The sequence below is a fragment of the Hermetia illucens genome, chromosome 5, assembly GCF_905115235.1.
Source record: "Hermetia illucens chromosome 5, iHerIll2.2.curated.20191125, whole genome shotgun sequence".
Taxonomy (NCBI): domain Eukaryota; kingdom Metazoa; phylum Arthropoda; class Insecta; order Diptera; family Stratiomyidae; genus Hermetia; species Hermetia illucens.
This window is the reverse complement of record NC_051853.1, coordinates 19,961,266-19,987,238: the sequence shown is the minus strand read 5'-3', so window position 1 is coordinate 19,987,238 and position 25,973 is coordinate 19,961,266. Positions and strand designations below refer to the sequence as shown.

Sequence of the window (25,973 nt, the reverse complement as noted above, 5' to 3'; positions counted from 1 at the left end):
AAATGGCGTCACTTGCTATATGTAAAGCTATTCACAGATCACATCTTTTCTCCGAATTTCGTGACAAGTGATTCGGCCGTTTCCGAATAAATCGGGTGTGACAGACAGACACTGGAAAGTCCATACCTACATGTAACGGTGACCAGCCAAGAGACAGAACTTCGCCGAATATAATACTGTTAAGAACCGTGATGAAGTATTCCTCGCAACTCTTCAGCTGTTCGTCGTGAATGCCTCTCAAGGACAATCGAAAGAGTTGCAACCACATTTAAGTTATTTCGTGATGTGGAATCGACTTATGTAATCATAACGTTATCCGGCAGCTTGTGTTTCCCTGACCAGCAAAGAGCAAATTCCCTTTTGCCTTGGGGCATACTATGTTGATTATCCCGGGACTTCGCAAGATTTCACGAAGTTACCACGCTCGGCATCACTCGCAGAGATCAATAGAGTCATCAACCCCTTCCGTTTATCGATCCACTTCCATGATCCGTTAGACAGCTAGACCTTGTGATGCCTCTTCGGGACGTAGCTGACGACCTAAGTAGTACCGAAGAAAGGAGTATTTTTGGTGGTGAGGTACTCGCAACAGCTGTCTCATAAAAGTGATCGATGTTAAACTTGAGAGATCGCAGTTATCTAACTTTGGGAAGATTGGTGCACGCAAAACGCAAGCAAAGGTGAGCAAACATTAGATCGTGGTCCATTTTGAGGCTGCCATCATTATCGTTACCACCATCATTATCGTTACCGTTGACAAGATATCCCCACCATCGTATTATCTTCAGCAAGTCTCTTCTGAACTGCTTGTAATTGCTTACAGAATGTATTCTTCTCCACTATATCGGAATCTTTGTCCCCGTATAGCACTGTATAATTTCGATACCCCTCAATCTGGACCGGAATCTTACAGTCAAGACAACCAGAGGTCTTAGAAGTGAGATTATTCCCTATCCGGGTTGATAGAAGTAGAGTTTCGAAATTTGCTCCTTGCTTGACCACAATTTTCTATCCCTTTATGTCACCATTTACGAGGAGCAAGGAGAACTTTGAGTGTATTCTTAAGCCCTAACTCATAGGGCTGAATAGTGGACAAAGTGACGAGGTATCTTGTGCTGTTTGAAAATGTTTGTTTCCTGTTGCCTCCTCTGTGAAGTCTTCTCCTTCAAGCTTTGCCCCGTTGAAAAGTACGGTCGACAACCTTGATCGTTTGGGCTACTTTGCTCAAAGGCCTGATCTAGATGCTGTCGCGGGGCTGTCAAATCGCCATCCAGCATAACAATCCACCGTTCCTTCAGCCGGCCCTTCGGTCCAGTTCCAGACAGACAGACAAACGGATAGACGGAGCAATATAGCATGGGTCAGGCGGCTAGTGGCTTTGTGTGGGCAAAAATAAGCGGTATATATGTATACAACTGCTACGCTCCACCGAGCCTCACACTGCCTGAGTTTGAAGACCTGTTAGACGATCTTGTTCACGAAGCAAGAGGACGAAGTCCAGATGTGATAGCCTAGACTTTAATGCGTGGGCCATCGAGGGGGGGCAGCAAAGAGACTAACGCAAGGGGGGCGGTGCTTATTGGAAGCATTCGCCCAGTTAGATGTAGTTGTGGCCAACGAAGGCGATGAAAACACTTATCGAAAAGGGGGAACTGGTTCAATTGTAGATCTGACTTTTGTCAGCCCTGCGTTGGCACGTGACATGTCCTGGCAATCACGTACAGCGACCACCAGGCAATCACCTTTGAACTAAGGACGCAGCCACAAAGCAGGAGACCCGCTCCCCGGAAGCCAAAATCCAAAAGAACATCAGGATGGTCTGTAAAAGCGATGGATGAGGAGGTATGGCTAGACTTGCCTAGCAAAGCAGGCACCTCGACGAATAGATTTCTCCATGTCACACAGAGCATTTCTAAAGCATGTGACGCATCCTAGGAGATGCTCATTCTCCACTAGAACACCCAATTATTAGTGGAATAGTGGACTTGCCAGCCTTCGATCGATTTGCTACAAAGCCAGACGAACGGCTCAGAAGGCAATAGGTAGTATCGACCAAGAGTAAAAGGAGCATGCCTATAGGGAACCTCGCAAGAACTTCAAGCTCGCCATCCGGCGGAGTGAAAGGGAAAGTTTTAAGGAGCTCTGTTGGGAAGCGGATATAGATCCGTGGGGTAGCGCCTATAAAATCGTGACAGGACGATTCAGAGGCCGATCACGTGCCCTATACTCGTGTTGAAAATAATCCAGGGATTATTTCCCCGCCGATTCCACCAGTCACCATGGACGAGCTGCGAGAGATCTGCAGTCGAATAGGCGATAGCAAAGCCCCGGGTCTGGACGGGATACCGAATAAGGCCCTCAAACTTGCCGTCAAATGTAGACCGGATATGTTCGCGGAGCTGTTCGAAACGTGCATGTCCGAGGGTATCTTTCCTGCACCATGGAAGCGGCAGAAGCTGGTGCAGCTGCCTAAGGCTGGCAAACCTCAAGGGGAACCGTCCTCCTATAGACCCATATGTCTTCTAGACCCTGTGGGAAAAATGTTGGAGCGGATTATTTATAATAGATTACCCTCCAGTGTCGCCTTTCAGATTGGCAGTATGGGTTCCGTAAACCCAGATCAACCATTGATAAGGGAATGCATTTAACTCGGCCAATTGGAACCTTATACGAAAGTCTCTGGCGACGATTGGTGTTCCCATCTACCTCACCGCTATTATCGATGGCTACTTGCAAGAGTGGACGGTGCGAGGCTATTAAATCGGTAATTACTGAGGACAAAATCGGCTGGACTTTATACAGCTTCTCCGCATATAAATCTCCGAGCTGTATCTTATCTTTTTAGGATAAGTACCATGGTCCTCGAGACGCGCATGAGTGGTTTTCATACCCAAAGTGGGTCTCCACTAGGTGATTGGCACGGCTGGGCGATTACTGCAGTACAAGCAGTATGCCCTAGCTGCCTTCTTGGATATAGAGGGAGCATTCAACAACGTTATTACCAACGCCATCAAGGAAGGCTTGACTTGGAGGGGTATCTTACTAATTGGATTATATCCATGCTATGTACCAGCATAATCCAATTGGATTTCGGAGGGAACCACTTGACCAGAGCTGTAAACATCTTTCCAGTACTCTGATTAATAGTGATGGACGAAATTTTGCGAATATTGGACAGCAGCGGGTTGTGGCGTATGCCAACGACTAATATTAATCTCAGGGATCATAGAGAGAGCGTTGCCAAAGGTATGCCTGTAGGCCGCAAGATGCGGACTCGGCATACACCCAACCAAAAGGGAAGTGATACTATTTATCACCTAGACAATGGTACCTGATTTCACCTACCACCGCTGAATGAACAAAAATTGGTTCTTTCCTATAATGTAAAGTATCTGGGTGTAATCCTGGATCCAAAACTAAATTGGAGATTACACATAGAACCGAAGGTTAAGAAGGCCTGTATAGCCTTCTATGCCTGCAAAAGAACCTTTGCAAAGGCATAGGGTCTCCGGCCGAGGATGGTTCTCCGCATATTCATTGCTGTGGTGCGTCCCATCCTGACGTACGGCTCTATAGTATGGTGGCAGGCTTTGAACAAAAAGTAAAATGGAACGAAGCTTAATGGGATTCACAGAACCGCGTATGCAGGTATTATTAGGGCTCTGCAGTCCTGACCGGCAGATACTCTCATTGTACTCCTGCATTTCCTTCCCTTAGACATCTACATTAATGCGTTTTAGCGTGTAGTGCCGTCAGACTACTTGAGTCCGAAGCCCTACGACCGCAGTAACATCCTAGATAAAGTACCTCGGGAAATCTGGGCATTGTCTACGAACTATGCCACACGCCTGAACTTCACGGGAAACTTTGCTGTGGACTTTCCAACCAGGGGAGAGTGGACGACCGGCGGCGTGTTGCAAAGTTATGACACAGTATTTTTCAGCGATGGAACATGGACATAGGAATATAGAGGGGAATGAGCGGATTGACGGATTGGCCAGGCGGGGCTCTGCTCTTGGCAGTCCTTCGGCAGGTAAAGGCGGTGCCTCGCTGACGACTGTCAAGGACGGAATCTACTCGCTCTACTTAGCAGCCGCGGGCCTTAGATAGCTAAGGTTTACCACCTGTGCCACGTGACCGAGGAGAATCTCCACGTGGTGACACTGGGCTCAGTATGGTTTGCTCGCCGTGATGTAGACACAAAACAAAACCTTATTAGAGGTATACCGATACAATGCGAACCGGGAATGGGATGTCTTAGGAGAATTCCTCTCTTCTGTGGAAGATTTGACCCGATCATGAGAGCTCCTGTGCAAACGCGTGTAAATGCATACAAGATTACGACAGTCTGCCCGGGGCACTGGCTCATAGGGGACCATGCTGCCAGGCTTGGCATACCCTACAATCCGTACTGCCGAAGCTGTTGGAAAGAGGGGGGGCCCTCACACACTTCCTTTGCGATTGCGCAGCTCTAGCTAGAAATAGATTACGAACACTGGGTAAACCAGTTTTTGGAGACCAAAGAGAGATTTTTAGCTGGAAGGTGGGAGAGCTATAGCCGGCTGGACTCTGCCCCCCCTCCCCTCATAATAGCAGTCACGGTCTTAGGAGTTTGTGTAGTAAAGTAGGGAAGTAAATTTTTGGTCTGCTGATATCTAAAGTTGTACTCTGAAGGAAGTATATACTCATTAGAGCATAGTCACATGACAAAATATGTATTTTACCAAATTACCAAATTAGACGGCAAAACTCTGTCATTATAGGGAGGTTTTATTTTTATTCACATTATTCAGTAATCTATCAAGACAAGTACTTTGTCTTTCACAAACGCGAAAAAACATCCATTTTCACAGAAAAACTTGCTGTCATACTTCAATTGGAAGTTGATGTATGCCCTGCATGTCATGGTCACTCCAGTTTATGTATAAAAAATTCATATTTAAAAACCTATGAAATGTTATGTAAATGGTTTAAAAAGAAATCTACGTAAGCGCCTATGCATATATGTAGTGCTACTGCCAACACTTCACTGAACCATAATTACAGTGCTGTTGCTGACGCTAAGTTTTATCTTCCTTCTGACCTCACTAGCAATTTACACTCTTCTTATAAAGCTATGCGCAAAAAATAATGGCAAATCTAGTGCTATTAAAACGCCGCTATTAAAAATTTATAAATCGGAATATTTAAAGTCTTTGTCTTACAGGCTTATTGTTGGAAAAATTCTGGCTATAGGTCACCCTATAAGTAGCTCTTGAATTTTTCAGTAAAAAATTAATAGAATGCAATCCTCTATATTCTCAAAGAATTGAGCAATTGTTTATTCTTTTATACCGTTAAATCAGCAGTGCAAGGCAAACCACCCTATAATTCTCAAACGATTATGCCTCCACTATTAAAAGCGAATATGCTGGTCTTTGCATTCTATAATTTCTTCACAACCTAGCACCGTATAGCTGAGCCCTAAACGAAAAATGTCCAAATCCATGAAACTAATCTTATTCTAAAGACAAACAAATTATCCAAAATATAGATAAATACATTATATGACTTTCTATATGCAATTGCATATAATATGTCCGAATATGTAGAAAGATAGCTGACGCAGATGTTGTAACCAAATACAATGAATGGGAGCGGTTGAGAAGTTTGTCTTAAGATACATCTTTGTCAATCTTTCGAGGTGAAAAGTCTTTTAACCTTCAAAAACATAAGTTCTTCAGTTTAATATACTTTTTCTAAAGTCCTTACAATGCAACGTCTCACTAACCTTATTAACCCAGAAAAGTGTCCGAAAATGTTAAGATTTGTTTTTTTTGTCATCGGAAACATGCATATGTGTACATTGACTTTAATTTTCTTCACACAAAAACCTACATTTCAGCGTATCTGACCATATTGGCTGGAACTTGCAACAATAGTAAATTTTGAAACACGATATGAGTAGGCATTGAACTTTTATACTTGAACTTCTTCTGTTGAAGTATTAATGTAGGTCACGGTCAACAATCAGCATTAATTATGACTTGATTTTTTTTCTCACCTAGTGAAAAATGTGTATATATGTACTATACACTCGTTTGTAACTTTGTTCACAATGTTTTATAAATATCTTTAGCAGTGGTTTCGAACCAGATACGTATCACGTAAGAATTGATTAGACAAGCCAAATGAGGTAGCACAGTCATATAGCAGTAGCCTCATTAAATCTAATAATTGTAGTTTATCATTATTATCATATAATTTATGGTTATATATGTAGATAGTTTTATATATAGACAGGCGAATCACTAATTAGATCTCTAATTCTCTGCGTTGCAAAAAATGCAAATACATTACCTCATATACCGACTAGTTAGGAGGTTTTATACTATAGTGAATTCTAAAGTGTAACAGATTTACCAGATTTTTCAATAAGCTTTGCCGTTGGATTAGAAAAAGCCGATTTTATGGTTTGGAATACATTTTCATACATATCTTTCCTGAACTTCAATAGATTTATTCCAGAGAGAGAATCCGGAGTCTGTTCAAATACGTTTCCACGATACCACGCTACCATATTTCCTCTCCGTTCGATGAAAATCGTTTCAAAGGCATATTTTTTTGGAATATGGAAACAGCTACAAAGCTACAGAGTATTTAACTCCCTCTGCCCTCTACCGAATAGGGCGGGTGTTTCTACAATTCATACTTTTATTCACTAATTTTCCCGATGTTTTTTTCTATAGATCAAGTCTTTTTTTGACAAAAGGCTACAATAATAATCTGCATTTATTATTTTATTAGTTTGGAGATAATATCAGTTATCTTAGTTTGATGATAATAATAAATAATTTTGCATCCCAATAAATTGATGCCAACAGTTTCCTGCCCGATTTTGGAGCGGAATAACTGGGTTTACTTCTCAATAGGCCCAAATCTCATTCATGGTGCATAAAATTCTTTGTATCCTTTCTCAAACGATCCGAATTTTGCTGAGTAAATTGGATTCATATTTATTTTTGCTCCATTTTTTCCGAATGCAGCACCTTTTGTGTACATAGCAAGAAGACTATATGCAAGAGATTTGTCTCCCGGTGCATTGCTTGAATTTGTATGGTGGAAAAAAGGCATTGCGCATCTTCGACGTTCTTGCACGTGAACAATTTTGCCCATCTACTATTGTGTTGCCGTGACATATGTGATGGATAAGATGGGAATACATACAGAAGAAAAGCAACCAGGTGTAATCAACACACTCGTCAGTTGGCTACCTCGTACTTAACCCGCAATGACATCCCGTGCCATCTACAAGTTCCGTTTGCTCCTCCTGTTTGTAGTTTTCATCGCGTTTAGCTGTCTGAAATCTAAAACTACAGCCGAAATATTACTCTCATCTCCGAATAAGATCCCTGGAATTTCTACTAAATCGCATTCAGTAAATCAACGGTTTTCTGTACTTGGAAAATTCACTTATTGGACGTTATTCACGTTCCAATTTGTGATGTAGGCTACTTTTGGGATATATTACAGGCTTTGATTCGAAATTGCTTCCTCTCTTTTTGAGCACCAGTGAAATTATTCTAAAAATGAGAAAATTTCTTTAAAGACGGAAAGTTAACTACTGAGGAAACAACGACCGTTAGGCGCACTAAAAGATAAGAATGTCGTCATGGCCACGACTGAATTTTCGCTTAGGTATCGAGCAAAGGTCAGCAAATGCAAGAAAATGATTTTCAGAATGGAAAGTGCTTCAGTGCTGTAGAATGTATTATATATGGTAACAAAGACCTTGTATTTTCTACCACCGAATTCTCGTGATATCCTGGACTATGCCTTTTGACGCTACAAAGACGAATAATCAGAAGTTCTTCAAATACTATAAATTTGACGGGACTTTTTTTTTGTTGCAACATTGGAGATATTGACAACTCTTTCTCTTCCGCGTATTCTGATAATGCTTCCCTGTATATGTTGACTTTTGATCGATAACTACGCTAAAATTAAGCCGTGACTAACATCACTTTATTTCTATAAAAAAATTCACAAGCTTGATTGACCAACTCTTATAACACTAGTTATTTGTCCTTTTTCATATATAAAATTGATTAATCCCTGTTAACTTCCGGTGAAGCTTCATTTCCTCCGATCGGAGTATTTCGATTTGCCATTAATTAACAGAAGGAAGAATGAACTGTGGTCTTGGCACATGCTAATATTTCGACCTTAAAACGATCGAATTGTTCTTATTATATACAGTAATTATATCTTTCTATAATTCCCTCAAACTTTCGAACTTGTTGCCTTTATGACAATGCGCTCCACAACACAGATTTTCAGACATATCGGTAAAGACAATCGTCGAAATGCAGATAAGCTTCCGTTGTGACAAAGATTGAAATTTTATACATTATAATTCTTTTCTTTAGATGGATTCCAAACTCGCTGTTCTTTGCAAAATCTTTTTTCTTCAGCCTTTGTCCCGTTCACAAGCGGGGTCGGCTCGTCGTGATCGGCTTCGCCATTTGGCTCTATCGAATGCCTGATCTGGGTGCAATCTCGAGGCTTTCAAATCCCCATCCAGCGTATCAAGCCACCGTTGCTTAGGTCTGCCTTTTGGTCGTTTACCATCGACTTCGATGTTCAGACCTGTTCTTTGCAAAATATAAACAAGTATAATATAATTTTGAGCGAATGGTAATCCTTCACACTTTGGTGGGGTATAAAGCGTCAACCACATCCGCTCGGTTACTTGAAATGCGTTTCAACTCACCTACAACCTCCCGAGACGCTCGCACTCGCCCTCTTCTGTTTTACGCCAAGTGCCCTTGGGACGACCTACTCGTTGACCATCTTGAGAGACTGGATTCCACTGCATGGCGTCGCCTGCAATGCAATTGCCACCCCTATCTAATCTGTGACCTAACCAATGCCACTTTCGCCTTCCTATCACCTCGCATACGAGTGTCAAGCCTGTGCGCCGACCAAATTCTTCGTTTGAAATGGTGTCAGGCCAACATACTCCGAAGATAAAACACAGAAAGGTATTAACGAAAACTTGAATTTTTCGGGTAACAGTGTAGTTCACTTTCCATATGCTACCTCCATATATCAACACCGAAAGAACATTAGCCCAGAATAATGTCAACTTGATTTTGGACAATGCAGACATTTTCTGACTTTAGATATGGCAGCAACATCTAGTTCGGTGCCGCCGTTGGCAGAAACCTAGATATACAAATTGATCGACGCTTTCGATGTTCTGTCCATTAATTCAGACACGGAGAGTGCGAAGACCTTCATTCCAACTCTACTTGCCCCTCTTTCCAAAGCCAGAGCTATTTGGCCAAGGTCCACGACCCAGTGAGAGACTAAGCAGATGCCATCAGCGTAGTCGAGGTGTTTGAGGAAAGATGTCATTGTCCATTGAATTCCTTCACGTCCTCCGGACTAGGCAGCATGAAGAACATCACCGATAATAAGAAAAAATAATATCGGTGACAGGAAGCAACCCCGGCAGATTCCGCTTTGGACCTCAGAATCTTCCGAAATTATACCTAAATGCAACACGTGGTCCCAATAATAGCTTTTAATTTTTCGTTTACGTAAACCCCGCCAGATACACTCCCCGTTAACGCAATCGAAAGCCTTCTCGGAATCAATGCAGAGCAGGTGCAACGAAGATCTAAATTCGGCGCACTGTTCCAAATTGATCCGTAGATTATAGATGTGGTCGATGCAGGAGGATCCGGAGCTAAAACCAGCCCGCTCTGTGGCGATCAAACTTTTGAAATGTTGTTTACTGCGTTCCAGGATTATTTTAACTATTATCTTTGCGACGGCAGGGAGCACGCAGATACCTCTCCAATCGTCACACTCAAAATGGGTGCCCTTTTTTAGAACATTAACGATCATCCCCTTCTTCCACTCTCTAGAAAATGTCCGGATTTCCAAGATTTCCGTACGAGTGGAAGCAACAGAAGTGCAACCACTACAGATGCAGCGATGAGTATCACTGCGCTTGGCTTGATGGTCTCCATTGACAGATATAACTTCTTGTGCATCTTTGAAAAAATAACGCTTCTGCCTCCGGAACTAGCGTATTAACAAATTTACTTTTGTCATGGCGCATACAACTCGGCACTTCCAGAGAGCTCATCATGTTTATAGCACGGATAATAAGATCCGACAGTCCCTTACGATCGTCCATCTGCCTCTAAGCCAAAGCATTATGTACGAACGACCTCGGTTAACCCCGCCATCCACGTACAGTTTGGCCGGATGTTTTACTCCGGAAGAGCCCGTAATGCACCAGTCCACAACTTGAACTGAATGCACCATCTACATACCGGCCAGCCGCAACATCATCGGTTCAACTCTGGACGTGGAAGACGTTGAGATGCAAACCTGAGGTATTTTTTGGCGTGAGGATTTATCGAAAATTTTCATTTGCAAAAAAGATGCCGATAAAGTTATCCCTCAGAGCCTAAACAAACATGAAATCCTCGCACAGTTCCTAACCAAATATGTCTCACCGGTTGGCCGAATCATTTTTCGTTCGATCGCCGGCACTGAACAGTCAAAACGGATAGGCTAAATTCATCCCATCCAAATGACGGCCGCCGGTCATGTGCCGACTATTCAGGCATAACTGACAGGCCGAACTGTACATGGATGGCGGGATTTATACATCAGTCTGCCATCCGTCTAATTGAGGGTGTAAAGGCTCGGATAGCTGAAGGGTTAGAGCACAAGGCTGTCGTACGGAAGGTCGCGGTTCAAATCTCGCTGGTTGCAGAGGGATTTGTATCGTGATTTGACGTCGGATACCAAACGACTCAGCTGTGAATGAGTACCTGAGTCAAATCAGGGTAATAATCTCGGCGAGCGCAATGCTGACCACATTGTCTCCTACAGTGTACTGTAGTGTACCGTTACGGTCTTGAATGAAGTGCTCTAACACACTTCAAGGCCCTGATGCAATATGGATTGTTGTGCCAACGATTATTATTATTATTAAAGGCAACAACTTATGGACTGGTGAACGTGACTGACGAAATTAATTCAATTTCCATATAAAATCAGTCTGCTGTAGTGGGGTTGATTTATGGTGGATTGAGACTGATACCAGGCTGATGGGAAACTGATCGTGTAAAGCCGCCCTCACGCATCAAGTATCTGTGTCTGTCTTGATTGTACTAAATCCTCTGAAACGTTGAAAATTTAAGTCTTAAGACCGAAAGATAGTGTACGGTAGAACTAAAAGATACTTTCGAATGCGTCATATAACAAACAAATTTTTGAAGCCGCTAGTGATGGTGATTGTGGTATTCCTGCTGGATCAACCGCTCGCATGTAAGGTTTTCGATACTTTGATAGCATGTAAAGATACCTAATAGTCATCGGCCTCTTAATATTGGTCATTACTGACTAAGTAGGGTTAGTACAGTTAGCTCCTCCTCAACTGCAGTGCAGAGTGAAAATTGAAAGTAAGATTCAATATCTGTCGTGTATTTAGCAGATTGCGAAGGCTGTGGTAAATAGCTTATGTTTAAATTGGAAAGTCACCAAATATGTTCCCCTATATTTGCCTTATGAATCGAAGTATCTTCAAGTTAAAAATTTCAATTATTTGGTACGAGGATCTAACACATAATGCGGGAAGGAATTTTAAGATAAGGTGATGCCTTTGTAGTCACTATTATATGTTTTTTTGATTCTCAATCCTTTTCTTTCCAAAAATTATTTAAAATAGATTAGAGATTAAAGATTTTTATTGTACTTACATAGTTCCTTTTGCAACAGTCATATTTAGATTGTTCAAAACTTGGTTTATGTTATTTTTTCTCCCATAAGATTTAAACGCATGCCGTACAGAGACGGCATGTTGTTGATTTCGAAACCAAGATGTCCCTCCATCGTCTGCATTTGCATTGTTTGTATCACTGCTCCTGGAAGAATAAAAGAAACATTTTTAAATAAAGAATTAAATTTGAACATTTGTTAAATATAGATTAAAAAATATAGACGACTAACAAGTTATGTTATGAGATTATGAATAACCCCGCTGCGGCACATCACTCCGCCCCCAGATGAAACCTAGAGGTTTCAGCGGCTGAACTCGGAACTGCGTTCCCCATCATACGGCGAAGGGAACGCGACGTTGATTTGGGGCACAAACAGGGATTCAGCCTGGATAAAGAGGCAGCATCCGTTCTGACCAGGACGTGCGTGCACGTGTCCAGCTCCTTGGGCGCGCAGGCAGGTGCGCACGAGGGTCTTGCGGGAGGTGTGGCTTTCATGTGGCGAAGGTTGTCTTTAAGCAGGCGCAGCAATCCCGAATCTGTGAGACCCGATCTCTTATCGAAGACCGGATCAATTGGGAGTCTTGAGTTCTCCCCTTATACCAGGTCCGCGGGGCTGGCAGCAAACTCCTCTCGCCGGTAGGACGCCGGAGTAGTCCGAGAAGCAAGACCTGAGTCCAGGACGGATCATCGCGAGCCATAATGGCGGCTTTCAGTGTCCGGTGCCAACGCTCTAGCGGATGCGGATGGTAAGCCGTAGTTCGCTGGCGTTTGAATCCCAGAAGTTTGCCTAACTCCGAGAAAAGGGTGGACTCAAATTGCATTCCCTGGTCAGTGATGATCACTGCAGGGACACCAAAGCGAAGGATCCAGTCTCGACAGAGAGCTTCGGCACAAGATTGCGTCATAATGTCCTTCAGAGGTATTACCTCAGGCTACCGCGTAAACCTGTCGATGATTGTAAGGCAATACCTGTAACCGTGCGAGACTCGAAAAGGGCTTTCGATATCGAGGTGTATGGTCTGGAACCGCTTGGTAGTGCGGGGAAATGAGCCCACTTCTTTTCTTACATGCTTGGTGACCTTACACTTTTGGCATGCGATGCACTCTCTGGCCCAGGAGTTGATGTCCTTATTCATGGAGGGCCAGAAGTATTTCTCGGTGACTAACCGATTTGACGTCCTGATGAATGGGTACGCTAAGTCGTGAACCGCGTGGAACACTTCCTTGCGAAAGGTGGCCGGAATGTATAGTCGGGGTCTCTTTTCCGAGTATTCGCAGGAGAGAGAGAGGTTCGAACCGAAGATGAGCAACTCCCGAAATTTGTATTTGGGGTTGGATTTGAGGCTCTCAAGTACTGCGCCATCTACCTGCGCCTTGGCGATAGCCGAGAAGTTGGGTGAGCCGGGGATGTTAGCCTCGGAGACACGTGACAAAGCGTCAGCAACTATGTTGTCCTTGCCGGACACGTGCTGTATGTCGGACATGAACTGGCTTATAAGGCTCAGGTGTCGAAGCTGACGACTTCTAGGGAGAAGCAGAAGTGCTTAATACTCAAGTACGCGGCGCGCAGTTCTTAATCGTAGGTGCTGTAATTTCATTGAGCGGGGTTTAACTGTCTGGAGAAGAAGATCAACGGCTGCAAGACTTGATTCACCTTTTGGTGAAGAGCAACACATACTGCGATATCAGAGGCATCAACAAAGTCGAGAAAATGCCAAGAGTGTAGCATCAGCCAGTTGCTGTCGGGATTTATCGAACGCGCGGATAGCCTCTTCAGACCACACAATCTCTCGTGTGTCCTTTGTTTTGGGGCCAGACAAATACGCGTTCAAAACGGACTGGTGTTGGGTGGGCTTGGACAGGAAACGACGATGGAGGTTTAGCATGGCTAGTTTTTGGACGCGGAAAGCTTATAATTGCTGGGGGCGGAGTGATATGGCGCAGAGAGGTTAACAACATTCGAAATTTGTTTCGAATGTTGTTAAACCCGCTGCGCCACATGAACTTAATTCTAATCTAATTAATTTTATCTTTTTACATTGAGTCAACTAGGACGACCGAATTGCCGTACCTTAGATGTAAAGAAAGACAAGTAACTTTGGATTATTTGAGAGACTGTAGAGAACACCTTCGGTCCAAGAAATGTTAATCCTACGGCAATTACGCACATTCATGGTATATGCAACACCCTACGAACTCGGATTCCATACCCGTAGTTGCATTTCTTTGCTTAAGATACTATTGCATGAAGCATTTATAGTAAAATTGGTTAATTAGTGTATCGATTGTAAGTATCGGCTTTCCTCAGGCCTCATGCGTATGTTTGCATAAAACGGTTAGCATAATATTTATCTTTTTTGCATAATACACGACATATGACTGTAATCAAATTTGAGAAGGAAACATACATATCCAACGCAGGTTTCACGCATTCAAATTAATCAATCTGAATGGCTGATGCCAGTTATGTTATCCAAAAACAAAATCTAAGAAGTTAAGTAAATTTATAAACAGAGCGCTCAGTCAATCAACGTCTGCGAAACATGTAATAGCGACAATGTTGTTGTTGTTGAATTTTTGCTAGACTTTGCACTATGAGTATGTTCGTACCCGTACGCTGGGAGTATCATATGTATGTAGCCAAGCCAGGAGGAGGCACAAAAACCGCTGAATTCACTGCAAACAATCACCGAACACGCTTGTATTTTATGTTACCCATGTTGCATAATAACCAGTTTTCTGTCTTTCATTATCTCTCGGCGAAGTGTTATTGAATAATAGTGATGAAACATGAAACATATAAGGCGGAAAGAGGCCAGAAAAAGTGCAAGGTGTTTATATCTTCTTCGTATACATTAAATTAAATCACTGACGAGATACATTGATGCATAACCTAGTTTCGTTTTCTTGTAGCAAAATGAAGATGATTTGTTTTGTGTTGGTTTCGTCTGTAGGAAATATAATAGCTTTGTAAAAAATGGATAAATGCATTTTTCGATTGAAGGAAGTAAGCGTTGAGTGAAATGCACTTTGAATTGCGGTTGAACAACTTCACACATATGTAATGATGGATTTAGATATAATTGTAAAGTATGTTTGTGTGTCATGCATGAATGCGTTATATTGAGCGGAGTTCCCCAGGAAACACTACCGCAACATTTCGAAATTCCAAATTTAATCCTGTTATGCTGCTTGAATTTTACCTCTGGTACTGCGCAGAAGATATCTATTAGCTCGAATAGAGTTTTAGGCTTAAAATCGCATATTTGTCACTTCAAAACTGGAAATAGATGACCAGTTTCTTCAAGATGAGATCATTTTAAAACCTCCACTTTCGGTTCAGCGTAAGAGGGTAAGATACAAAAAGTCTTGAAAAAGAGTGATACTGGTCAGGAATCATTGGTAGTAGTAAATGCGTCTAAGCGTTTTCACCAACTGTTTTTCCGAAATACTAAACAAATATTGTCTGTATCATACAAATATGGGTATTGACATTTCGTAAGCGGTATAACGTTCCAAGTGTTCAGAAAATACTGCAAAAGGAACCGGTTTCTTAAACAGCTTTAGTGCATAAATATTTCTATTTAGAAATATGTATATATTCGTATATTTGAAACAGATAATTTGTTCAAAACCCGTGTGCCTACATATGAATATATGCTTACCGACCATACAATTACTTAAAAGATATGCAGAATATTTACCACATTTATTTATGATAGAAAAATATTTATTTTCATCGATCGCGCCAGTTGCGACATAGGTAATATAAGTGTCAAAATATGTGGTTTAGGATATATTGTATATATACTTTGATGCAAAAAAATACTGCGGAATTTGACAAATTTTGACAGTCTCTTTATTTATTTGCTAGAGATGCTCCTTAGTAGGAGCTGTGATATCACATCAATTTGTGAGAATGACGATATTACAAAGTAATATCACAAATATCACCTTTCATTCCTCTAATCATATATGTGATATTTTAACACCAACATCACATATCACACCAGGAAGCTGATATTGCCAAAAATTACTTTTCACTAGAGTGATATTTGCTCTGAATTTAAAGCAAAAAGATATTCACAAGCGATCGTCAGCATTGGCATTAGACATCCAACTCCACCACTTGTAGTAACAAGAAAGATATATCACAGTGTTACTCGGTGATGTTTAGTATTACCTCATCTAGCGATATCACATCGGCACCAACATTACTTGTAGCGAAAGCAATACCGTCATCACTTCTCTGCAGGAAGGTAATGCTGCGATGTTGTGATGTTACGTGATGTTAGAAGAAGTCGCTGTTATGTGATGGTGTTGTGATATATGATTCACGATCAGGGATGATAACGTGATATTATACTTTTGTGATTTCACCTGCCTAACTCTAATATTTATCTGTGCATATGTGTTTACATATATGTATATAGCGCTTGTGAACTGGAAAAAGGTTAAGAAAAGGAAGATGGGTTATATTATTCTCCTCAAAATGAAAACTCATTTATAATTCTAGAATATTTCATCTTAGGACACCAATGGGTTTCAAGAAAGTGTGTCCTAAGTCGATAAAGGCGTAAATGGAAGGTTTATAAGTAAATATTCATTTAAATGCAAATAGAACAATATTTTTTATTATTTAAAAATTTCAATGGAAGCGCAATGCTGACCACATTGCCTCCTAGTGTACCGTTACGGTCTTGAATGAAGTGCTCTAACACACTTCAAGGCCCTGATCCAACATGGATTGTTGCGCCAACGATTATTATTATTATTAATGGAATTTATCACGGGGCAACAAAAGTAGGCAAATCATTTCACATTTAAATTACTTCTTTTTACAAAATATAAACGATTGGCAATGAGTATCAAATTCTTGATTGTGAGTGCAAGCAAAAAGTAGGAAAGTACCTCTGAAAATCAACGGTAGTGAACTACAGGGAATTTTGTGATGGTCAAAATGTTATCAAAACATCAAAACTTATTTCACACGTGTACAGAAAAACTTCCGCCAACAGTGCTTGTTAATCAGGAAATAACAATCGAGTTGCTCCTTGTGATAGAGAATTAGATAAAAAAGAAAAGGGGACCACGAGGATTCGATCTTCTTCGTTTGAAGTCAGAAAACAAAAAGAGGATGAATCGTTGAGAACAGAACGGCACAGCATGTAACCGACTACCTCCGTATTTCATCAAGGATTCATTTGACCCATCACTTCATCCCGACAAAGAGGGCAGAATATTGAATTTTTCAATTACTGAAACGAAAAGAAACAAAAACAAAAAGGTCAGGGAGGACACTCCTCAGAAGCTCATATAGCCGCAAAGGCCCGTAGATCTAGAGACATCTGGAAGTCAATCATCTACGAGACGTTAGATCTGTAAGACAAACACAACAAACGACAAACTCCGGGGCCACGCCTCAATAACCATCTGAGGCAGAAGAAACAGGGATCGAGACTGTGATGCGCCGTGGATTTCCCGTCCTCGATCGCAGCACTCGGGTTCGGAGATTTACGGCTCCACGCGCACGGTCATGCAGTCGTTTTTTTTTTTAATTTTCATGTTTCAGATTTTTCCTCGCGTTTTGGTTTAATTCGTTAGACTAATGCGAACCCTTATGTTTGTTTGATTATTTTCAAATCCGGTGTAAATCCATGCATTGGTATAGACACGTGAATTTTGTTCAGTGACAGGTGAGGAATTGTGAGGAACCTGGGTAGCACAGAGGCGTGTCGGCCGAGCGCTCCGATGGAGCTTCAGTATTTGCGCGCGGTCAATTTTGCCAATTTTTTAGGTTCTTGGGATAGTTCTATCCTCTAGGTCGCAATCGACCACTCAGGATGGTCGTTTGACTTTCGCGAAATCCCCATAGTTCATTACATAACGTTGAAAATGCTAAGGATTCCACTTCTTTGAAAAAGTTCATGGAACAAAGGCTTACGAAGGGAGATACGAAAGCGCCATTAAATAAATGATCATGTTAGTTAAAATTTAAATCGTCGTGCAGGATCAGACCTGATGAGAGGTGGTAGGAAGACAGTGATTCCCTCTGGGCCGGCAACTTTTCGTGGGCCCAGATTTTCTGTATAATTTTCACTTTGAGAGCGGATTTTACCTCAGGGGTTGTGGTGTTTTGCCACTCTCCGTTCCAAACAATTAAAATCCACTTTTGCTCTCAACTTTTATTTCGTCTCAAGTATTACAAAATATGCTAACTTCTTCCTGAACAATTTCCTTTAAAGTTGGTTAAGTTTATCAGAGTAGGATGGCAAAATCTAGATGATCTTTATCAAAGAAGCATCGATTCTCCTACCCACTGCGATCTATCCAAAATTTCAGATAAACGAAAGTGAGATGTTCTTTTGCATGGAAATTAATCCTATGCTTGAAGAAGGCACTAGAGTCTGCGTGGCAGTTTACGACTTAACATAGATTTGCGACACGTGTTTAAGTTCTAGCAAGGGTGGAAGACATCGATAGCCACAGTGCACTGAGTATGCGGAGCAATAGATTCAGTGGACCAAATCCAGCTTCAGCAGGGGAATGGGGTAGGGGTTTTTTATCTTTCATGGATGAGTGCTCTCCAAACGATTTTGACAAAGTGGAGAACGGAGGCAATGTTTTGTTCCACTTCATCTATAACATCGTTTCGGAGAGAATAGGCACGACCAATGTTCGAGTCATCCTCTCTGTCAATTAGCCCATGCCTACCGAGTTCTTTGTACTTATTAGTTATAAGTTATAGATCCCTTTTCCAGTCTTCATATACCTTCAACTCAAACATTTTATTCCATTTTAACATGTCCAGCTTAACGCGAATTACCATAGCCAATGGCAATTTTTACATAGATCGGTAACCAGAGTCATAAATTTATCAAAGCCTTTGTTCCCAGTTCTCTGGCGAAAACATCAAGTCTGGGAGAAATCACCCTATTTTCCTTCCTCTCTTGATAGGGCTGCTAGCAACACATCACTGAGTATGTGGGGTCAAAGGGAGAAGACCTGAGCCTGGTTGGCCCTTCTCGAAATAGAGTAATCAATCTAATTTGTGTTGTTTCCGTTATAACAGCCTTTCTCGATTGGTAGTGCTTCCAAAGAATCTTTTCGGTTCTTAGTAGTTGTTTTTCGAGGAACTACTCGATTTTCTTTCTAGGAATGCGACCAAGAAACGAATAAGGTTTCTTTTTTTCTGCAACAGCATTAATGTAGGCTTAAACATCGAAGTGACCAAAAGATCGGCCGAAACAACGCTGGCTTGATACGCTGGATGGTGATTTGAAAGCCTCGCGACTGCATCCAGATTACGCCTTCGATAAAATTAAAGACCGCAACCAATCACGATGAACCGACTCAGCTTGTGAACAGGACAAAGGCTAAAGAAACAGAAGAATGTGAAAACCTATAAGAATTATTGTGAAGCATAATGAACCCCCAGCATTGGAAGATATAGAATCAGCAATCAAATGTCAAAAAATGAACAAGACGCCGGGCATAGATGACATCTCTACTGAACTCAACAAATCAGGCTATTTATCAACTATAAAAGCTATCTATAATTTGGTTCTTTCTATCTGAAACCAAGGTCGGATTTCAGGTGTCAGAAAGTGTGGTATGCTCTTTCAACAAAAAAGTGGCCAGGCAACAAAAGTTACAGGAACTGGTAAACTATACTAGAAAGAGAATGTTCCATTTAACAGAGCAGGTCAGAGTCAATAATAGTCTGACAGATACGTTTGAAACAAACCGTTGGATTAAATCAAGGAGATGGACTAGCACCTCTACTGTTCAATCTAGCATTGGAGCAGGTTATACGAAAGTTGACTGCGGACACAAAAGGCACTGTGCTCTATAGAGACCGGTAAATCGGCACATATGTGGTATAAATATCATGACGTAGCAAAATAGATTTTTATAAACGGTGGCTTACGAATTAACGAAAACGTGACGAACATTTTGACGCAAACGAGAAAGAAAGGAGGCCATCAAACAAAATATAACGATTGACGAGTACAATTTGGAAAATGTAGACAACTTTATATACTTAGGTATATAACTGATAAAAGGTGCAAATGAAGTGGATGAAATAAAAGATCGATTCAGCTTTACAAAAAGAGTCTCCTACTCAGTTCTCCTGATCTTAATGCCAGCCACACTCTAATACAAATTTCCGAAAAATTTTCCAATACCTTAGAGAGGAGTGTCCTGAGGAGAATGATAGGGGGTGAATGAGAGGACGACTAATGGCAAATCAGATACAACCACGAGTTAAATCAAATATTTGACTGGCATAAAACCTTCAAAAGAATCAAACTTGAAAGTTGCAACTGGTTGGCCACTTTGATCGTATAGACGAACTCGAGTACGTAAAGGGATATTTGAAGGGAGAGCAGAAGGACGAAGACGGGTTGGAAAGCCATGAAATCACTGAGCAGATAATATTGACGAAGACAACTTATCTCTGCTTGGATTTAAAATTGAAGGACGCCATGAATGGATCGAGATGGTTAGAGAAAGGACACCCTGAAGAGCAAGGCACGAAATAGGTTGTAGGGTCTGGATGCCGACGACGACGACGATCAGTAATTTTATTTCGCTCAAACATGTATGCTTATTTAGAAATTTATAATTGCGTTTCCGTTTTTTTTTAATTTTAGTTCAAGTGGTAGTCATATCCATATACAAAATAAACAATAAAAAGACTATGGCCGACTGATTAATCTGTTTTCTCCGACGTCACCATTGCCACGTGAAAAAAATGATTAAGTGAAAAGCCCGTTTATAGTTTCTTCCTTCCATCTGCAACGATAATCAAATGGGCAACAAAAATGAATTATACAAATGAATTAATAGTGAGACCAAATTCAGTGCTAATACAGTCAACAAAAATTGTCTCCAATTCCAAATCAAATATTTTTTACGGTCTCCCGATTTTCTAAATGATACAGTGGTTGAGTTTGGAATCACCACTAAGAAGAAGTATGAACTTGTCCCCCCGAGTTAACAATTGGAGTTGTATTATCATTACTAATTCAACTTAAGCAAAAAAATAGTCAAAAGTGAATGTGCCGCCATTGAATTATGTTCATTCTTGAAAGCATACGGAAATTGTCTGACAGAATCAGGAAGTAATGATTTGTCTAAATTTTTACTAACCTTATCTGTCTATTTGGAAAGAAGATTGAAAAATCCAAAGAACTGTGTAGCCCTGGTTGCCACTTAACCTTATACGGAAAAGTAAGTTCATTTCCACTTAAAATTAAGACAAACATTTTGTAAAATCTTTAAGTACCAAGTGCTTTTCATTATTTTTATTAATGCCTGTATTACGTATATTATTTACTATTTTTATTTTGGTGTGTTGATGGCCGAACAATAGACTTGAAAAAGAACTATGTTTATCTGACGGATCTAGGGCAGTATATAAAATTAACATTGGATGATACCTTACAATAAAAACTGTAGTCTTCGAAATTGAACAAATTAAATTATATAATAGCATTCATTTAAATCAATTGAAAAATCTTCACTTGAAAAAATCTTCGACATAAATCGAGCTGAATAGTAACAATTTAGACGTTTTTTGATCAGCTTAATTAGAAACAGTTGTGGCATAAATTATATAGAATGCTTATCCTTAATTCTAACTTATATCCCAATGATATCAAAAGTTCATGAAGACGGAAATTGTGAAAAAAAAATGTGAATAGTCAGCCTAAGATTCAAAAGAGTTTGGTATCTACGCTTTCTATCCGGAGGCAATGGAACGTTAAACTAAGGTTGCTGATAAATATGAACCATTATTCCAAGTAATGCAATACAAAGTTTAGTAAGTTGATTTAGTTATGGCACAAAATAGTTTTGCAGGAATGATTTTGCAATGATAAAATGACATTGACAATAGAAATTCAGAACATCACGTACCTTTCATCTAGTGCGTACATTTTCACTACAGCCGAAAAAGGATACGCTCTGGCTATATTCTAAAAATTCTGGATCTTTTGTATGAATTAAGTAAGGAACGTTGTTCACGGTAACAAAAAGCAATCCCAGTAACAGAACTAGCATCATTCAATTCTGCGTTAATTGCTGAATTGTCTTCTTTATAAGCTCAACATGTTAATTAAAAATAAATAATAAAACAAATGATAAATTATAAAACACCGAAGAACGATTCAAAAAAGAGCACTACAAATAAGTGTGCTGAAGTTTTCCCAAAGCTATGGCCTTCAAATTGCAAGAATTTAGAGAAGTAGGTACATTTGGTTCTAACTATCTTCCAAATAGTGTCCTCTATTTAAAAATAAATTTCAGTCAAAATAGGTGAAAAAAATTTCAACAAGCAAATTGTAGATTTAATAAATTTTCCTCTGTAATTTATTTTGTTTATTTAATCATTAATTAATGCTTTATTCATTTATGAATGGGGAACATAAACAAAATAATTTTAATTATCTCTTATTTTGGGCCTACGCTGAAACCTAAAATGGAAAGAGGAGTCTAATAGACCAAGTTATAGAGCATTGTGAATTGAAAATGAACCACGAATTTCGCAAAGGTCACCAATATTATTTATATATATTATGTATGTACTACGTGAACTCCGCCATGCTATCAACATAATATGCTGGTCCCAAGCCCAGGTAAAGGAGGAGGGTTTGAGGCAACGTATTCTGTACCATCCTCAGTAAAACAAAAATAAAATGCTGAGATCAGCGAAAGAGATAAATAGAGTATAGTTGGAGTTATTCCACTGTGCTAAATCCTACCCGATCTCTCTTGTTGACAGGTCCCGCGACAGGTCGACCAAGAAAATGCATATAATGTCGTTGCAAACATGATGATCGCATTGAGTCATAAGCCTCGAAGAAATGCTAGGGCCTCCACCTCAGTCGACGTGGCAGGACGGGCCCCGGTCCTGTCGAGAAATGAGCAAGGATTCTTGACACATGGACGGCGTCAAGGTGTAAGCAAGTTAGTTCCAACAAAACGAACCAAACAAATATGTGTCTGCAGGCTAATTGTTGGCACCCTAACTGGAAAGACCGAGGAACTCGCAAGAGCCCTTCGGAAAAGGCGCATTGATATCTGCGTTCTGCAAGAAACGCGACATTGAACGCACTATTCACTTCTTCACCGCGTACGCACCACAGATAGGCCGACCTGATGCCGCGAAAGATGCCTTTTGGCAACTTCTCGATGAAAAGACACAGCAGGCACGTGGCAAGCCTGCTGATGACTATATTATCATTGCCGGCGACCTTAACGGTCATGTGGGTGAAAAGGCAGACGGTAACAGGTGCCATGGGGGAAGGGGTTTGGAGCGCGCAATGAGGGTGGCGAGCATTTAATCGATTTTGCGGACACCCATGACCTTCTACTTATGAATACATGGTTCATCAAACGATTGTTTCATCTTCCTACATTTTATAGAGGGAACAGTAAAACGCAAATCGACTATATTCTCATAAGACATCGACAATTTATCACTGTCACTGATTGCAACGAACACTTCTGTTGCGTTAATGACAAGAACGGTACTTTGCTTACCAACCGTCGAGCCGCAACGGATAGATGGCGAGAATACTTCGAGCAGATTTCAACTAAAGAATTTGCTCATCACGGGGCAGCAACCCTGTCGGCCAAACCAAAACCAAGTGGCCGAGGAGAACCTCCATAGTGGTGGCACCGGGAGACGCTGTACTCACTTTGGCTTCCAGGTCGTGATGCAGTAGGCGAATGCTCCAAAGGCCTAATCAGAGTCTGCACGGGGACTCATCTGAAGTGTGTGTGGTCACAAAATCAATCCATGTCTTAAAAAGACCGTGGGATTAAGTCGCAAGACAGGTACTCACGTAAAACCCTCAAGGACTTAACTGTCAGCGCAACTGAAGTCGAGGAGGCAATAAAACGAATGAAATCGGGAAAAGCGAAGAGCTGGGACCCAATACTGTGGCTCAATGAATTCTTTAATCTAGTTATTCAGGAAGGAAGAACATCATCTGACTGGCAGGAAAGTACCAGTGTTCCAATATGGAAAAAGAAAGGTAGTCCAGCAGAATGTTCAAATTAACATCCGAAGATTTTTGAACGCATTCTTGACAACCGTATTTGTGAAATCGTTGAAATAACCATGAATCAAGCCGGATTTGTCAAAAACTGCGGAACTACTGACACAATACACGCTGCGCGGTTACTCATGGAGAAACACCGTGAGAAACATCGCCCTCTTTACATTGCATTTCTGGATCTAGAGAAGGCGTTTGACCGTGTACCACACGAACTCATCTGGTATGCTTTACAACAACACTTCGTGCCAGAAGAACTCGTGTGCTGGGTTCAATTGCTCTACCACGATCCGAAAACTAAAGTTAGAAGTATGGCGGGTGTATCAAAACCGCTTCGTGTCTCTGTTGGTGTTCATCAAGGAAGCGCCCTCTCACCACTCCTCTTTGTTCTTGTTATGGACACCGTCACACGGGTTATCCAACGTCCAGCGCCCTACACGCTGCTTTATGCAGATAATGGTTTCCTAGCATCTAATAGCAAAAATGATTTTGAGCAACTTGTCCAAAAATGGAATGATCGCCTCATGCAACACGGTCTCAGATTGAATCTAAACAAAACTGAATTCTTGATGACCGGCAGTGACCCAGAACTGAGCAATTTGAATATCTCGGGTCCACGCTATCGGTTAATGGAGAACTACGTTATCAAATTGCTCCACGAATTAACGCAACCTGGATAAGGTGGAGGTCCACAACTGGTGTTCTTTGTGATCGACCTATCAACGAAGGTATCAAATCTAAAATTTATGTCGTCCATCTTGTCGCTCTCTATGGTTCTGAGTGTTGGCCGACTAAAAAAGACAATGAAAGGCGTCTTGCGGTAATGAAGACGAAAATGTTGCGTTGGACTAGTGGTGTGACACGTTTTGATCACATCCGAAATAAGGATATCCGCGATCGATATGGGGTTACTTTCCAAAGCTGTTCTTAGTTTTGACATTTGTTGGAAAGGCGGGGAGTTCGGGGGGTCGAAATAGATCATTTATTTAACAGGGCCATTCTCAGAAACTGCCTAACCAAAAAATCTGAAAAAAAAACACGAGGCTGTCACTGTATGGTGTCTAGGCTCCGAAATACTTTCCATACAGATATCACTTCAAATAAAGTTAATAATAGTATATTACTACAATTTTCATCATTGGCTACAGAACCCCGCCTTACGTTCATCTTAGTACCACGAAATACATTGCAGTAATGTAAGCTATAATAATATAGAGCTTGATTCTACCAGCTTTGGTAGAAATCGCACTATTACTAACAAAGTTATAATAGGTTAAATTTGTCACTTCTTTGGAATTCAAGATTTTGAATGTCAATATCACCCGAAAGGATTTTAAAGAAGCCTTCCCGGAAATTCATCTATATGAAACCCCAGTAAAAGGACCTCTTTTCTGCCGTCCTCCTATTTTTCTATCAGAATGGTCTTCATGGTTTTTAAAAAATATTTATGAGGGAGTGACTTTTTCGACTGATTTTCATGGACTTGGGGCAGACTAGGAAGCGTATAAGCATTTTTCAAACGTTAGTACATGCAGTTATACCACACAGGAATTCTCAGCAAAACCTTTGATTTGTCATTTAAAAACAATTGAAAGCAGTATCTATTAATTCCATCTACCCTAGCAATAAATAACTGTATCAAACTTTCAATATTGCTTGCACCAAATTATTCGCAACGAGATAAAACAACATAATCAGCGGTTTAAGCTTAACAATCGAACCTGACCCCTTGTTGCTTCAATTCGAAACTGTCCAACAACCCTCAAAATACAAAGCAAAGAACTCAGATTACCGGCTCGCATCTAGTGAAGTAAATATCTCCGCCATAAAAGCAAAGAGCCGCGGCCATCTGCTTCTAGTTCGGCTAATCATCAAATGAACAGGCAAACCCCTGTCAATAGTTACACGTTCTTTGACTGGTCTTTTGTTAAAGTTTGAAACCGAATTTAATTATAGAAACTAATCTTTTCATAGCTTAATACGTGACATGAATTAAAATTGCTCAGGACAAAGTGTACATTGACTTCCGAAATATCTTTCAGATAAGATTGATAAGCCACACAATGAATAACCCATAACTCATATATGAGAGAAACAGTTTAAAAAAAAAGTAAACTTG

The 25,973-nt window shown here is 40.8% G+C and overlaps 1 protein-coding gene across 3 annotated transcripts in view; it reads right to left on the bottom strand.

The window, feature by feature from the left end:
- Window positions 1-25,973, bottom strand: part of LOC119656881 (ABC transporter G family member 23) — a 224,617-nt gene that overhangs the window by 59,964 nt on the left and 138,680 nt on the right. For all 3 annotated transcript variants that reach the window (XM_038063545.1, XM_038063548.1, XM_038063546.1), the window contains one exon: window positions 11,766-11,930. In XM_038063545.1, the coding sequence (XP_037919473.1) occupies window positions 11,766-11,930 (165 nt within the window). The remainder of the gene's footprint in view (window positions 1-11,765; window positions 11,931-25,973) is intronic.